This window comes from Gopherus flavomarginatus, chromosome 2 (assembly GCF_025201925.1).
Source record: "Gopherus flavomarginatus isolate rGopFla2 chromosome 2, rGopFla2.mat.asm, whole genome shotgun sequence".
NCBI classification, from domain to species: Eukaryota; Metazoa; Chordata; order Testudines; family Testudinidae; genus Gopherus; species Gopherus flavomarginatus.
The window spans coordinates 105,582,564-105,600,064 of record NC_066618.1 but is presented as its reverse complement, the minus strand read 5'-3'; the positions used below and the strand labels follow the sequence as shown (position 1 = coordinate 105,600,064).

General features: G+C 39.7%; 1 protein-coding gene across 1 annotated transcript in view; it reads left to right on the top strand.

The window, feature by feature from the left end:
• Positions 1-16,012, top strand: part of SUN3 (Sad1 and UNC84 domain containing 3) — a 60,782-nt gene extending 44,770 nt beyond the window's left edge. Inside the window, exons 3-13 of the mRNA XM_050937768.1 lie at positions 2,506-2,603; positions 4,039-4,126; positions 4,549-4,610; positions 6,343-6,443; positions 8,728-8,768; positions 10,652-10,811; positions 12,338-12,422; positions 13,323-13,438; positions 14,057-14,224; positions 15,003-15,095; positions 15,779-16,012. Coding sequence (XP_050793725.1) covers positions 2,506-2,603; positions 4,039-4,126; positions 4,549-4,610; positions 6,343-6,443; positions 8,728-8,768; positions 10,652-10,811; positions 12,338-12,422; positions 13,323-13,438; positions 14,057-14,224; positions 15,003-15,095; positions 15,779-15,958 — 1,192 coding nt within the window. The 3' untranslated portion in view covers positions 15,959-16,012. The remainder of the gene's footprint in view (positions 1-2,505; positions 2,604-4,038; positions 4,127-4,548; positions 4,611-6,342; positions 6,444-8,727; positions 8,769-10,651; positions 10,812-12,337; positions 12,423-13,322; positions 13,439-14,056; positions 14,225-15,002; positions 15,096-15,778) is intronic.
• Positions 16,013-17,501: the final 1,489 nt, after the last annotated feature.

The following is a 17,501-nucleotide window of genomic DNA, read 5'->3' as shown; positions in this document are numbered from 1 at the left end:
GGAGAAGGGCAACAAAATTATTAGGGCATGGGATAGTTTTCGTATGAGGAAAAATTAAAAAGACTGGGACTTTTCAACTTGGAAAAGAGGCAACTAAGAGGAGATATGATAGAGGTCTATAAAATTGCGACTTGTGTGGAGAAAGTGAATATGGAAGTGTTATTTACTCCTTCACATAACACAAGAACTAGGGATCGCTCAATGAAATTAATAGGCAGTGCATTAAAAACAAACAAAAGCAAGTATTTCTTCAGTCAGCCTGTGGAACTTGTTGCCAGAGGATGTTGTGAAGGCCAAAGCTATAATGGGGGTTCAAAAACGAACTATATATGTTCATGGAGGATAAGTCCATCAATGGCTATTAGCCAAGATGGTCAGGGATGCAACCCCATGCTCTGAGTGTCTCGAGCGTCTGATTGCCAGAAGCTGGGAGTGAACAATAGATCACTCAATATTTGCCCTGTTCTGTTTATTCCCTCTGAAGCATCTGGCATTGACTACTGTCAGAAGAAGGAATACTGGGATTGATGTACTATTGGTCTGACCCAATATCGCTATTCTTATGTTCTTATAACCCAAACTGCATGCCTGCTCATTAAGGTCACTCCTCAAAACACTGCTCTTCCAAAAAAAAAGCCCAGAAATCTTGATCCTCCCTTAATGAAATACTGAACTGAAATAGATACCAATAAAACTAGAGCAGTCTAGCAAACTTTGAATAAGCTTGCTGTTCATAAGAGGCTTGGGATCATAGAAAGAGAGAAAACTGTGAAGATACTGTACAGTACACAGTGCTCTTTACAATGCTTGCTCTTGATAATAATGGGTAAAATATTTTTTGAAATGTTTTCAATATCAAATCCTTGGTCTTTCTTATTAAACAAAAATACTTGATTCTAAAAACTGTGGGGATTCGTAAGAGCCATCTGGTCAGGGTTACAGGCAGCAATCTGCTGTACTAAGCAGCATGTGGGGGACGGGCTACAGTGTTTGGGTGGCAAAAGACAGGTGCATTAAGATGGAATGGATGGGACACTGAGCTCAGAGTTGGGCTGGAGGGAAGATGCTGCAGTGGGAGAGAACTGATGAAAGATAGAGTACAGGGTCAGGACAGTTGAAAGCAGGACCAATGGGAGAGAGCAGGTGGGAGAGTGGGAAGAAGTATTGGGACAGGATGGATGGCAGGAGCTGGGAATCTGATGGAATGAGTACAGGATATGACAAAGTATCAGGGTAGCCAAAAGGAGATGTTGAATGAGCAAGAACAGAATCTGAGCCATATGTAAAATATCTTACTCTCATATACTGGTAGCCATTTTAATTATTCTAGGTGTCCAATATTTGTGTCAGATTTCAGAAGCAGATTTGTATAAATTTGAATCCAGCAAAATTTCCAGATTTGTGTACCAGCAGATTTCATTTTGAGATTCACCACATCTCTACTTAAAATTTTAAGCATGTTGTGGATGACAAAGTTCATTAGAGTGCTAAATGCTTTTGGACCATATTATAAAATACTGTCTCCAAATCTCTGAATATGTGTACTGTCACTACTCATGGTGATAAAAAAGCACCTTATCTCATCTTATCTTTCTCCTTTGAACAGTCAATTAATTTGACCAGGAGTTTCACTGAAGAACTACATTTCTGCACTGTGAAGCCTTCTTAATCTCCCTAAGTACTGCAACTGCAGCATTTTATAGAAAATGCTGGATGTTAGTAAGGGTATCATATGTGCTGGTCATTGCTGCCTCTTCATCCCGGAGGGATACAGCCAGGCTTAATTTCAAAACATGCAGTGTGTCAATTAAAAATTGCAGATATAGTTAAGTGTATTTATTGCAGGTTGAACACCTAACAGTCATAGCAAATAATATTCACTATGGATTGTACTGTATTCTTTATCTGATATTGTTTGTTAGTTGCCTAAATATATTCCATAAATAGAAAATATGTTGAAAACATTATGGTTGCACAGTTAAACACTCCAGAGTCAGGCAAGTTGCATGTGCAATGTAACTGCTAGCATTTCCTGGCTTTTAAAGTTTTTATGTGATTTTAATGTTTTCTTTGTATAGGATTTTTAATGGAATTTTTAAAAAAGATTTATTAAACGAAGGTAGTTTTTTAATTATTTTTATTCATTTTTGCCAAATTCCAGAGCTGAGTGATAATCCAATTAGTTGAATTGGCTGTTAGGTAGATAAGCTTGAGAACACAGGGTAAAAGAACTCTGCCTCCTGTTCTGTGAAATGGGAATTAAGTCAAGGCTTAAAATTTTGCCCCCTACCCCTCGTGTTTACATGTGTAGTTAATTGTACCTATTTGGATAACTAATTGTCAGTCAGATACAGGTAGCTAGACTTCTAAATGAGTGCAACTGTGGGTGCAAATACTTGTACCTTACTTCTAGAGGTTGTTTTGGAAGATGTAGCCTCTGTTTTTTGCCTGCGTCTGGCCACTTGTGCAACTCTTGAATTTCTAAAGCCCTTTTCTATTTTCTAGGTTATCTCAAAGACAAGGACGCATATCCAGTAGTACTGAAAGCCAGATCCCTATTAGTCTCAGGCAGGAAGACAGGCAGCTTCAACACTCACCCAAAAGTAAGTTCAAGTGATTAGTGATTGTAAATTGTCTAGTTGTATGCATTGTTGTATGTTATGCACTTACAACATTTGTTTTGGAAGTTGTTCTGTAGCATGGGCTTTTACATTTTTGATTGTTTGTGCACCTGGAGAGATGTTGTTGATAGACATATCCTATGAAGTGGGGGAAAATATATTAAAGCAGAACTGAATTAGGACCATGTTAAGTCAGGAAGTTACAAAGTTGAGGTTGTGTGTACAGGGCTGCCCAGAGGATTCAGGGGGCCTGGGGTCTTTGACGGCAGCCCCCACCCATGCCGAATTGCCACCGAAGACCCGGTGCGGGTCTTCGGGACCCTTCAGCGGCAGGTCCTGGAGCAGAAGGACTCCCTGCCGCCAAATTGCCGCTGAAGACCTGGAGCAGAAGAAGCTCCAAGGGCCCGGGCCCCACGAGAGTTTTCCGGGGCCTCCGGAGTGAGTGAAGGACCCCGCTCCAGGGTCCCCGAAAAATTCTCGTGGGGGCCCCTGCAGGGCCTGGGGCAAATTGCCCCACTTGTCCCCCTCCCTCCGGGTGGCCCTCTGTGTGTGCCATATTAACTTTACTCCTTTATATCTATGTATGACAATATAGCCTTTAATTACACGTTCATATGCTATTTCACAAATAATTCCATGTAATACCACGTAACTTTTTTTTTCTACAACCCTAAATGCACAGGAAGCATCTTATAGTATTATGTACTAATCAGACAAACAGGGTCCATGGCATTTGTATATAATATTGGTGGAGACCAAAGCTAGAGTTCCACAGGTCTCCTTGTCTCATTCACTGTGCACCTTAAAGGTCTCGCCTTATAATGTTGGAGACAAAAAATTAAAAATAATTGTGGAGGCTCCATAGTGGATCTATAGTTAAGGTTCATTGAGATTAGGTTAGTTCAAGTGGAGTAGCTCAGGTGTATCAATTTGAGTTAATTGTTGCATTGAAGATAAGATCTTAGTGGTGAGGATGCTTGAGCCAGAAAGAAACCAGCTGGACTCTTTGCAGAGGTGGTGATAGGAAATGCAGCAACATCTCTTTATTTTATAAACTGAAAAAATGTGATCTAGAACAACTGAGGATATGTCTTTATTGGAAAAAAATTGTTCTTGTTTTTGTTTTAAACTTTGGGTTAAAAGAACAGTGAAAATACAGGGTTAACAGCTCCAGGTCAAACACAGGCTCTACATGTGCTTTAAATCAAGATGCTAATCCAAATTAAAAGATGAGTTGCTGTGTCTTCACTGCTGTGCTAACTCAAGTTAAGAACACACCTTTTTTGCAGTGAAGACATAGCCTGAGAGACAAACATGAACCCCATTATGTCTATTTTGCAGTGACTTTTGAGAGTATAACTGCATTTTTAACTACATCTGAGCTAATTTAACTGTATGCTTTTTGCATGTTTTCCAGAAGGTATCAGGCTTATCTTCCACTTGCTAGGGCTATGCATAACAGTTCTGTGGCACTATGTGATGAAAATCTGCAGTGCTTTTGCAAGGTAAAGATAAACAAGAATCTTTTTCTCAAGGATGGGTGGGGAAATAGACAATTGCAGGTGGGTAGGAGAGACAGATTGGTATTAATTACACTCACAAACCTGACAAAGAATTAAGAGAGTGATTTACATTGGTGTCAATCCAGGCTCTTGCTGAAACCAGTTCTGGGATCAGAGGTCACAAGACCAATCACTAATTTTAATGTCTCTTCAGTTTTTGATATGGTGCTTGAATCTCCAGTGCAGAAGTTAAAAAAGGAGGGAAAAAAAAAAAGCTTCACTATTAACTTCAATAGGCTGCAGGATGAAGCCAGCAATAGGGTTTTCAAGAAATCCTAAAGAAACTTTTTGCTAATACAGAATATGTATGTGAAATGTGTGGATTCTGCTAACTTTATGCTTCATTTCTCCTTACTGTTCCCCAGGAAGATTTGGGCTCGAAAGATTATTTCACTGGTGCTGTTCCTCCTTTCTTTATTCTTTTTTGGTGAGTTTCTATAAAGTACAGTGTTAACTGACAGTCTGTAAGGGAGACCAAAATCTTTGCTCTGCCCTGCCCCCTTTGTGCTGCTTTGACAGAGACACCCAGCTGAGAACTGAAGTAGGCAGTTGGATATCCCAGCTGTGTCTGCCTCCCTCCCTCTAGTCCACCGTCTGGGAAGAGACTGATGTGGGGTTGGGAGGACCTAAGTGCCCTCTCCCAAACTAGCTGTATGGGGCCAGAATTTTCCAAGTCTTGAGGAGCAGCAGCGACTGGCCTTCACTCACCCCAGGAGGCAGAGCAACCCAGCTTGGGAGGAAAAACAGTTACTGGGGGCAGAAATCTTCAGAGCCTCAAAAGCCTGTGAGATATCACTGACTCTTTTTATTTAAAATAAAGAAGAAGAAAAAATGCCTTTACTGACTATGGGGCAATGGCAGCTTGTGAAATTGCAGTCACTAGGGAACAGTTTGTGTTGTTTTGATTCAACTGTTTTGTATTTTTTCTGATATTTACAAACAGTTATTAAAAATTAAGTTAATAAAAAGAGAGAAATAAAAATAATAGAAATAGGCAGTAAGAATTTTTGAAATAAATGGAAATAGGTGGTAATCAAAAAATGAAATAGCAAGTATTACAAAAAGTTAATAAAAATATAAGCAGGTTAAAAAAAAGCAGAAATAAGCAGAGGTTTAAAAAATAAACAACAAATAAAGCAACTTTCCCGTTGTATTAGAAATCATGTTACCCCATACCTCATCCTTCCTTTTTTCACCACTGCTTACAGTTTGTTAAACCCATTAGTTGTCTCTTGTCTCAGTTTTTGGCTACGAACCTGCAGAGAATTACAGATACTTAATTTTGCTCCTGTGCATAAAGTTAAGTCTATGTATCTTTGCCGGACTAGTGACTTAGATTCTGGTGTTGCAATGAGCTCCATGGAAGTATCCTTGAATGTGCTCTGAGCTCCACTGAAGTCAGTGCAGCTGTGTGTGGCCACAAGGTCCTGCCCACATGGAGATCATTGCAGGACTGAGGCCACAATAATCCCTGTTCCAAAGAACTGTCTTTTTATATGACCCTCCAATCCTGCAAATCCATATTCTGGTGAATAGACCCATTGACTTGACAGTGAGTACAGTCAAATGCCTGCTCAGGATTAAGGCTATAAACATAGGGGACCCTGATCCTGACTGGGATCTGTAAGTGATACTTTTTTTTTTTTATATATATAATATATAAATGTGAACAATTTAATGTAGCATAAGCCTTAACTTTTACATTTGAAAATTGATTTTAACCATGTAAACCATAATGCTCCATTAACATATGTTGAAAATATATCTCCCCAACTCAAAATCTATAAGAATGTCATTTCACCATTCCTTGCAAAATATCCAATTTGGAAACTCAAGTGGAGGGAGGGTAGGAATGTAGAAAGGGAGAGGGGCCGTAGAGTTTGATTTTGCTTATTGAAATGCTGAAGACAACTAATACAGCCCTTGGAAGTCCCTCAAGGCTGCATTTTACATCCATTCCAAAATTAGGCCCCATTCTTGCAAACACTTAAACATGTATTTAACTTGACTTTGGTTGGATTATTTCACTGATGTGCTTAGCTTTAGTAAAGCTACATGTAAGTGTTTGACAGATTGGGGCCCCTTGCTTTTGAGGAGAATAATCTGCAGCAGATAATGTTCTAAATTTTAACAAAAATTGTTCTTTTTATGACTAACAGGTACTTACTACATGGGATTGCTTGATGGAAGAGGAATTCAGATGTCCAGAGGAATATATAAAGGCTTTGTCCTCTATGATTTTAATCATTTCTGGCACAAGGTGATTTATGATTAGATGTAATCAAATAAAGACTCTCACTACCAGTCTAGCTCTAGGACCAAAAGTGCTTACCCAATAATTGCACCTTCTTTATGTGGGGTTTCAGGTATACTGGAGACTCCAGTGTCTTGGAATTTAATTATATTTAAGCACACATTAATAATTACAATATTTTTATTTGAGTCTGCTACTATTTTACTATATGCCTTTGAGCAAATCACTTGAGCTAACATTTTCAGAATTGGCCTTTAAATTTTGGTTTTCTTCAATTTTGGTTGCTCAGCTTGGTATCTGGGATCCCATTATCAGACGTAGAGCCCTTATGACTCCAGCTGAAGGCACATGATCAAACAAAAGACTTTAACAAAAGGAGTTTTCTTTTAAGTGGTTATATTATACAGTTTCAATGTTAGTTAGGGCATGGCTACACTTGCAGATGTAGAGAGCCAGGAGTTAAACTAGCCCTCAGAGACAGCAGCAGGGAAAGCACTGCTCTGTGTTCATGCTCCTTGTGACTGTGGAGCATGTCCACATTAGCATCTCTTGCAACGCCACAGAGAGCAGTGCATTGGGGTAGCTATCCCAGTGTGCAAGTGGCTGCAACATGCTTTGGAAAGGTTTTGCAAAACATGGGGGGCAGAGTGTGTCAGCATGCTATCTTGTAAGTTCAGACAGTGGCAAGAGGAAACCTGACATCAGCCCCTACCCCTCACCTCGACACACACATGCACAAATACCTGCCTCTGCAGCGGGACCATTCCACAGTAATGGTTTGCTTTGTGTCCCAGAGCAGATGAGCATGCTGGCTGTCAGAAATGGAGCTTTGAAAGGGGATATCTTTATGCCTGCAGCCCAGTTCAAAACAATGACCAGAGTGGCCCCTTAACTCCAGGGGATTATGGGACATTTCCAGAGGCCAATTACAACACAGTAATGCAACACATCATCCACACTGACACCCCAGAGCTCCAGCCAGGGCACAGAAAGCCCTATGATTCTCGTGGATGTGGATTACCAGGAGCACTCCAGTTGCAGAGTCCAGGCGCTCTAAGTGCCTTGCCAGTGTGGCCACCTCAGGAGTTAGGGTACCCGGGACTGATTTAATGCTCTCTAACTTGCAAGTGTAGCCAAGGCCTAAGACTTGTATCAAAAAGAGAAACTTGAATAGGAACACACTTTTATCATAGAGAGTAACAAGAGTGTGGCCACTAGTATTCCAACCTTTCCTCATAGAGAATATATCTACTTATGTCAGAAGACAGTGAAGTAATGTATTGATAACAGAGAGGAAATCCTTGGTTACAGTGGCCCCAGAAAACAACTGGAAAAGAAAAGAGGCAAAACCTAAAATGGAGCTAGTAATGGAGACGTTCTAGGGAAGGTTCTGACCTCCAGTTGGCTGGCTGCTATTCATTTGACCCTTTTTCAGAACTGTAGAAGCTGGTTAGAGAGGGGAAGAAGTTATTGGATTAAGAGTTTGGAAGACATACTTTGAGGATAGGGCATTTTGATAGAATGGATAGCTAGGAGGCTGACATATAACTCTATATGAAAATAAGTGTCCTTGTTGTATCAATTTTCTGTGTTAGCAAACTAGATGGTTTGCTTCCTGAAGTGTCTTAACCGATATCCAGGAGCCTGTCGTGTAAATTCTTTTTTAAGCAATTATTATTAACAAGAAAAGTGCATAAAATTCTGGATAATGCTTGCAATCAGATAAGTCTGAATTACATTATAACAAACATTTACCTAACAGCAAGATTCAAGTCCCAGTGTTTTCTGTGCTCCCTCCACAGGAAAATGTTACTTTTTTATTCAGATGTCTCTTACTTCCTGTCTGCTAGCTGCAAAATTGAAGCCTTTAAGGAATAAGCTCAGACACATTTACAGACACAGAAAAGTTGAAAATTCAGTACACATTTTGTGTATATATTTACCTATATGATTGGTTCTTACGGTGGTGTTTTGTTTTTAATAAACTATATTTACCATCTTAGAATAATTAATCAAATGCATGATAGGAGACTGTGATATCTGCTTCATGAATAAGGAATTGTCCAGCATTAATCTTAAGATCTATTTAATTGTCTTTCTCTCCTGGGTATTTATAGGGTGCCAGTTACTGTTATATGTTAGTGTTAAACACCTGTAGTATGTAGGCATTGTGTCTCTGAGTGTCTACCATCTCACATTCCTATAGAGAATGATTGCCTCTCTCTGCAGGAGGCTCTGTATTGGCGATGATAGTGTTTGGAATGAACATTTTATTAATATTTCCATCTAGGATGAATCAGAGAGATATGGAATGGATCTGGAGTCTTTAAGGTAAAGTGGATTTCTGGATGACTACTTGACTCATTGCTGTAAAGAAATTCAAACCCTGAGCATGACAACTGCACAAATGGAGGAGTTGGGTCTTCCACAAACTTTATACACATTGATGATGTTCCCAACCCCAAAAGTATCTGTAGGGATTTTTTTCTCCCCCTCCCTTAAAATCCAGAGGAAGGAAAGATGTTGGAGCTGGCAGTTTTTCTTCCCTGTCTTACAGGCACACAAGTTGCTCGTGTACATGACTAGGTAAGAAGGGAAAACTGCTTGCACTTCCATCTTCCCAGGGTGTTTGAGGAGAAGCAGTGAAGATTATTATTTTCCAGCTGCTCAGCTTTGTCTTCCTTGTTGTGGAGGGATGGAGAAATTCTTTTGCTGGTTCCCTCCATATTCTGATATGATTAGAAATAGAAACTTGTGATTGTTCTGCCTTCCTGTAAGGTGGAATAGATGCTCCTCTGTACACAGTTCCCACTGTAGGTGAAGGAAACCTTTGCTTCTTCCCGACCCTGCTTCTTCCCTAGCCTGGTACCATAGGAGCTGCATGTGAAGAAACCCTGCATGGTTAGCCAAGATCAGAGGAATAAGAGGACCCGTGTGAGAATAATCATCCAACTCATTAAGGGGAGAATACAGGAGTATGGAGTGGGGGAAAGAGCAGCTGTGTGGCAAAATGAGAAACTAGAATATTTAGGCTAAGACGCTCATTACTGAGGGGAGAGAGTGAGGAGGGGAAGTGGTGGATATGAGGAATGAAGGAGAAAAATGTTTAACGGAAGAAAGATATTTAAAGTGGAATACAGGAAGATCAGAGGGAAGGAATAGAAATTACCAAAACAGATGTAGCAGATACCTTTTACAGTCCATTTTAGTATATGAATGAAGAATGGAAAGAGAAGGAAGAACAAAAACAAGGGAGCCCCATCAAGCAGCAGTTTTTGATTGAAAAGTTGATGTCAAGATGCTAGAAAGAAAACATGAATATCGAATTATATAGGAGATATTAGGGTACTGTACAGAACTGTGTAGGCTGAAGAAGTGATGGGGGGCTTTGGAGTTCAGGTAGGAGGGGGCATGGAAACCCACTGCTCCTATGTGTAAAGAAAGGTGGACATTTTTGGTCCAGTAAAATATGTTTTAGAAGTTGTTGCAGTGGTGACTGCACTTTTTTATGTGTATTTTTCCTTGTTTTATATCTGTTTGTGGTCTGTGTCAGAGATGGCAACTGAGAGATCGGGACTGAGCATATTCTTTTGTGGCCTAGTGTGCCATTTGTGTGAGTAGTTTTTAATCAAATGTAACCTGCAGCTGGCTTGGTCTGCATTCCAGATAAAACCAGTTTACTTTTTCAAGCATATGTTCTTTCTTGTTTTGAAATGTCCTGGAATCTTTGAAAATGCAGGTTATTGCATCTTCTATGCCAGTATTTTCCAGACAGAATCCTTATCCTTTTGTCCATAATTTATTTTTTTCTACATCAAACAAAATCTTAGTCCTTCAAACCCACCCTTACACATTTTTTAGGATGGTTGCAGACATGCCACCACTCACCTTCGTATTATTCAGGAAGCAGGGTAAAAAATTTTGAAAGTGCCTAAGTCCTATTGAAAGTCTATTGGACTGAGGATCCTAAATTACTTAGAGATATTTTTGAAAATTTTTCCTGTAGGGCAGCGAGGTGGCTTCTCAATCTGAAGGTATTAGAACTAGTATCTAAGTCTACTTTTCCTCTCACTTACAAATTGATCATCCAGAGCAGATTTCTTTAGAGGTATAAAAAGAGGTGTCTGTTGCCTGTCTCTCATTCTCATGACATACCACAAGCCAGACAGGCCAGGAAAATAGTGCTTTCTGTCACTCTTTCCCACTTTTTCTAGGCAGGCAAACCATGTTTTGAAAGAAATCCAGTCTCTTAAAGATCAGGTAGATAAGCTACAGACAGAGCTTCATTCTCTGAAACAAGGTACAAAGGACATCACCCAGCGTGCTATCAGTGAAGCCCTGGAAGGGAGTGCGATCAAAGGCGTTACAACATGGGTAAGGACATTGCAGGATTTTGTTAAGTAGAGATTTCTAGCTTTCTTTGTATCTACCATAGTTCCTTCTCACACTTTTTTTTTATACTTCACTGACATATGTAGTGTAACAGTCTTGGGAATCCAGAAACAACTGTTCATCCACAACAAATAATTTTTCTTTGGACTGCAGACTTTTTTTGCGGAGTTGCTGGAAGGGTGGGATAACATAGGTAGGAATTTCTATCACCCTAACCATCAATAGAATGCCATCACCTCCTGAACAAGATGTACACTACGTTAGACATTTGAAGGAACGATAGTCTAAGCTACAGTATTGATTTTTCACCTTTACACCAAGAAAATGATCTGGTGGAAAATTCATAAGGAGAACCTGCAACCCAGTCTCCTGAGTCACTTCTGGTACCCTTAGGCTCTCTTTGGTCCCTGTCAGTGTCACCCATGGGAGACCTGGCTGCTGCCAAGGCTTCCCCCAGCCTCTCCCCAGAAAAACTCTATTTCACAAGGCTTGCAGAGGATAGTATGATATGTCCTAGCCTTCCACAGGTCTGTTCAGGGGATCCTCCACACAAGTAACATTGTCTAGAGAATCTGTCTCTTCATCTGCAGCAGGTGGTCTTTGAGGTAGAAGTGAATAGTATGGCAAGGGTTTCCCCAGGGGACTCTTGTTGGCAGTATGTGCTCAGTGTTCTTGAGCACAGAGTATATCAAACATCTTTGCTCTTTTGAGTTTCATTCTATTTCTTGGAAGTTAAAGGAACTTAACCAATTGATATGATCACTCCCTTTTATGAACTACTTGGTGATTAAATTGCACATATATAAGGGGTCATTGTATAATGACCCTTAATGTCATTATATAGATAGTTACCACTATTATGACATAGTATAACAGCTGCCTAGAAGGAGGGCTACACACACTCTCCTACAAAGGTGGCCATTACCAAAATTATAGAACAAGGTGAACACAATAGTTTTCTGACATTTTGGTTGAGATTCCAGGTGGTTTTCAGAACCTCTAACAAGTGGTCTGTAACTCAAGAGATAATACATGCGCTTGATACCAGGCCTCCACACCCAGCCTGTTAGGGTATGTCTACGATTTGAGCTGGGGGTGTAATTTCCAGTGCAGGAAAACATTCCTGTACTAGCTGTGATCAAGCTAGTGAGTTAAATGTAGAGTGTAGCCACAGTGGGGCGAGCAGCAGGAGGGGCCACCCCAAGTACATACCCAGCACCTTAGCTGTCGCAAGTACATACCCATCCATCTCCTTGTGCCACCACAACTACACTTTATTTTTAGAGCACTAGCAACATCTGCACTGGGGGAGTTAGGGATTTTTTTATACCCCTCACTGCCGTGGCTATGTCAACCTCAATTTTAAGTGTAGACCAGATCTTAGTCTAACCTAATGGTTACTTCATGATTGTTTTACACATACTTCGGATTGTAGGTGAACTGGTGTGTGTACGACTTGCAAACTCCTTTCCCCTCTCACAGTTCTTACCTTTTATATTCCTTCACAGACTGTTAAAAGGATGCTGAATAAAGTCCTTGAAAAGCTGGATGAAGACCAAGTCCAGATGCCTGATTATGCCCTAAAATCAGCAGGTATTATTATTCTTCCCAATTAGAATCTGGGTCTTATGGTGTTATGCACTGTAAAAAACATATAAGAAGACACAGCCCCTGCCCCCAAAGAGCTTACAGTCTAGTTTAAGATGATGTACAAATGAATGTCACTTACAATAGGAGGGAAGTGGAAGAGAGGACAAGGGTCACAGTATAAGATTATGTATTTACATAGTCTGACAATGTTTCAAGCCTTTTTATAAAAAAGAGTGCTTATTTTAATATTGTTTTTATTAATCACTTCATATCTTCAGTTTTATTACCCACTGCCGATTATCAATTTTGAATATTTTAATTAGCCACCATGGCCTGTTACTATAGAGAAGGACAGAATAAGTGAAAGAGAGACAAATACTATTGCTAGAAATCAGTCAAAACCCATGCTTGTTCAGGTCAAAGTACAGTAATAGTCAACATTCTTATGGTATTACCAGTGAGGGAAAGCTGTGCCAACATCTCTTTATGCCCATTTGAGAAGAGTATATGGAAGTAAGCGTGTGGAGGAGAGGGCTATAAGAATTATGACTAGTGTGTGTTGATTGGGCCACATAAGAGTTGTTTGATAAAGATTTTTTTTCTGAGAATCACATGCAGTGATACATGTCCAGTTTAAAAGAGTCACTCATATAAATGATAATTGTATTACAGGGGCTTTGTTGTCTATATGTTAGGAGTTAAACCAACACCTGGTGTTGGTCATTAGATCCTCTGTATATTACACATTGTTAAGAATACCTGCTATATTAGAGAGGCAAAGTGGGTCCAACTTCTGTTGATGAGAGAGACAAGCTTTTGAGCTTACTTAGAGCTTTTCTTCAGGTCCAAGTAGTGCTATATGTGAGATGATATCTCATTATTGTATGAATATTTTAATTTCAGGTGCCAGCATTGTTCAGTCCAGAACTACCAGGAGCTACCGTCATAATAGAGGAAAATTCTTTTGGTCATCCTTTCCAATGCTGGTTTTTGTAAAGTCTCCAGAAGTTATTCTTCAGGTAGAAATCTAAATAAAAGAAGTCTTGAGAGTTTCCTTTACCCTTTCCTCTCTTCCTTTTGGGTCTCCTTTTTCCATGACCATTCCCTATGTCTGCTTTCCCTGTTCTTCTCCCCATACTGCCCAAAGTTCAGGGAGGGATTGGTGGAGATAGAAAGACAGCCTATGCTGCTGTACATAATGGCATTTTTGCAGATAAACCCAGGTTAGCACCACACCACAAGTGACGAAAAGAGAGAAATAAAAGCAGCAGAGTTAAGAATTGGCACCTGGGAATAAACATCGTTCATAAGTGTGGGGGGGGGGGGAGGGCAGACCACAGTACCAGAGGTTTTTATGAGCAGTGCAGCCAATACAGTCTATCTGAATACTGCATCATGGAACTAGTATTTGTCCTCAGAATTAACAATACATTTTATATTTAATTTTTACGTGGACTCGAAAAATATGAACTTTGTGATTATTTAAATATCATTGACGTGTTTCAAGATAGATTCTAAGGTGCCAAAGTAATCCCTGGTTTCAGGGATTCCACTGATTTCAGTGGAATTATACCAGTGATACCATTAGCCACATGGTTGCCTAAACCAATAATCATTGTTTTGTGTTCTGGTTTTAGCCCAGTAATTACCCTGGGAACTGCTGGCCTTTCCCAGGAAGTCAGGGTGAAACTGTCATCAAACTGGCTATGGAAATAATTCCAAGAGCGGTTACAATGGAGCACATTCCCAAGAAAATCTCCCCTACAGGAGAAATCTCCAGTGCTCCTAAGGACTTCGCTGTCTATGTGAGCATCTTCCTTAGCTTTTTATATAAGATTTCTAAGAATGGGGGGGTGTAGTACGGGGGGAAATATAGGGAAAAAGCAAGTTCTGTATATTTCCTTCACACCTGCAACTCACTCCATGTTGTAGGAAGAGAGCAATTCATATATATATAACTATCAGCATAATTCTTGTTGTTCCATTTATTCTTAAAAATGAGACATTCCCATTCCTGCACAACCTACTGTGTCTATGTGCCACATATAAGAGAAGTAATGTGGTTTAGGGGATTCTGCACAGGGCTGGGTACTAGGAACTCCTGATTTTAATCCTGGCTTTGCCATTAATTCACTCAACCTCTCACAATTTCCCCAACTATAAATAGGGATAGTATTTGCTTACCTATCTCACGGGACTATTGTGACTATAAATTAACCAAAACATGAAGTGGTAACCAGTAAGCCACAACTATCAGGCTTCTCCTGATATTTTTAACTTCAGAGATGTATTTGAAAAAAATCCTTGGTTTATGAACAAGAGTTAGATATTTCATGAGTATACCATCCATGTTTAGGTTTTTTGGCTATCCTGTGACACCACCAGCCTGGTCAAACCTGGCTTTGGGAATGGACTTGTGCTCCAAGGACCCTTAGTTTATGGATTTAGCACATCACTGTGCATCTTGGATATCATGTTATGCTTTTTGTGTTAACTGTCTGCATGAAGAGAAAACACATTTAAACCTGTTGTAATTGGGTTTCCACTGTCTTTTGTTTTCTCCATGCCTGTGTTTTTCTGCAGGGCCTAAAGGAGGAAGATGAGGAGCAAGGAACTCTCTTAGGAGAGTTCATGTATAACTGTGAAGGAGATTTATTTCAAACATTCCAATTGAAGGTACGGTAAGGAAGAGGGGAAGTGACTGTGAGATTAAGATGGATTCTACTGCTTGAACTAGGGGGTTGTTTAAGCTTCCCAGCAGAAGTGATGTGGAGAAATAGCCCTGGGTTGACAGGACTGTAATTTAGTCTGTAGTTCTGTGAATGGTGGCTTTAAAACTAAGCATTTTTCTGCAGCACTATTGCTAGAGTCTAATCTGCGGTGAATTTGAGTGATCTGCCCTTAGACTGCATAAAAAGAAAACACATCACATACCATCAGAATATTGGTCCTTCAAATTAAACATTACTGATAATTGTAAGGAAATCTTTTTGTTGCAGATTACTGAAAATAAATCTGTTCTATTTAAGTGCTTGTCTGTGTAGAAATTCTTTGCACAGAGCTCACATGGATATCAATGGGATTTCTACATGTGGTGGAGTCAACTTCTGAGTGAGAAGAACTTCATAGAGCTACTTTGCTTACTGAAGCAGGCTAGCCTTTTTTGTGTCTATGTCTCTATAATTACTATCTTAAAGTACAGTTAGTAGAGGTGTAAGCATCTTCCTATCTTGTGGACAATGATTTCACATGGCAGCAAAGAGTAAAATAGTGAACAAGTCACCCCTGCATGATGCTAATTATTGATCAACAGTGAGAGATACATGAAGTAAAAAATAATAGCTTTAATTTCTTTTCAGAATGAACTTTCTGAATTCATGAGGTACGTGAAACTGAAAGTGCTGAACAATTGGGGCCACCCAGAATATACCTGCATTTATCGATTTAGGGTACATGGAGATCTAAAACATACCCAGGAGTTCTTTGAACAGAGCCCAATACCTGAGGAACTCAAAATGGCAACAACACCAGCAGACTAAAAGTGAAATTCTTAAGATCCACTCCACTTCATCACCCAAGTGATAGGGTGTCCAGAGCAGACAAAAATAAAAATGCAAACAAAAATATTTTTTGGCAAAATTGTTTTTATTCTTCAAAATGTTACTGTTTCTGTAGAAAAAGATACAATATGTATAGTGAATAAATAGTATTTGCCTAGGGTAGTGAAGAGGTTTCTACAGGGTAGAATTTAATCTTATGTGCCCCTAGGCACAGCATTTTCTGCATCCCTCTCTTTCCCCTCCACCCCCAGCTGACCTTTGTGTTTTCTCTTAAAAAAAAAAAAAAAGAAAAAAAAAAAAAGAAACTTATAACCCACTTTTAGGTGTTCCTAGAACTCCAGTGCCCCTAGGCATGTGCCTACTGTGCCTAATTGGAAATCCAGACTTGGGGTTCTAATGGGATAGAAATATGTTGGATGGATTTTTCTTCAAATCTAAGTTACTAACCAGAGAAAACTTAGTGGGTTTTTTTCCCCTTAGAGATGGGCTCTTTGTATTTCCTATCAAAGCTTTCCCTTTTGTTCCATGTGGCACTTTTCTTTGCTTATCCTCTGTTAACCCACAGTATTGGCTAGGGGCTCCTGAATTCATAGACAGTGATTAAAACTCTCCAAGATCAATCTTCACCTACCCCTTAAACTCATGGGGGCAGTTTCTCAGCTAGTGTAAATTGTCCTAGATCCATTGACTTTGCATTAACAACTTATATCAGCTGAGGTTATGCTTGAGGGATGCTATTTTTTCGTGGTGCATCTCCAGTCTCCTCTCTCATTTTCATGTAATTTCAATGGAAGTTAGGAGCCTAAATGTTGAGGATCTGGGCCTGTATGTTCCTGTTGGTGAGAAGAGATGCTTACGTATTATATTCCCCAAGCTTTTTACCAAGACAGTTTGCCACTAAAATCCCATCAAGTTGCACAGTTATTTTATGATGTATATGTACCCCTCTCCCTTTCTCTCTTCAGCGTCTCTCTCTGCCCTTTAGTTTTTGACTTATTAATTGGTTTTGTACAAATAGGATAGCTGGCATTCACCTCTCGAACATTTAATGCACCACCTCTGAGACATGCCATCTTCTATCATAGGATTCATCCAATATTAATAACAACAGCATTGCAGCTTAGTTGCTAACTATCTGTGACACCAGACAGCAAGTTTAATAACAAGATCCAGGAGGCACTTCCACCAATCTTGTTATTTATTAATATCTTCCATATGCATTACTCCTATATAATATTTCTCAAAGTCTCTGATAGCTCCCAAAAATTCAGCCAATAACTAAACTAGCACAGTGTAGTTTTATGGTCAAGTTAGGTATTGCAAATTTGACTGGATGTGTGGCTTGCATTTTTCTCCATCTTTGAACAAGCTGATTCTGTGGCTAGAAAACTTGCTTCCATGCAGGGCTGGATTACCCAATAGGCAGACTAAGCGTGTGCTTAGGGCACCAGCAAAGCAGGGAACACTTAAAAAAAAAGGGGGGGGGATTTGATGTTTGATATTTCAAAAAAGCATCGACATA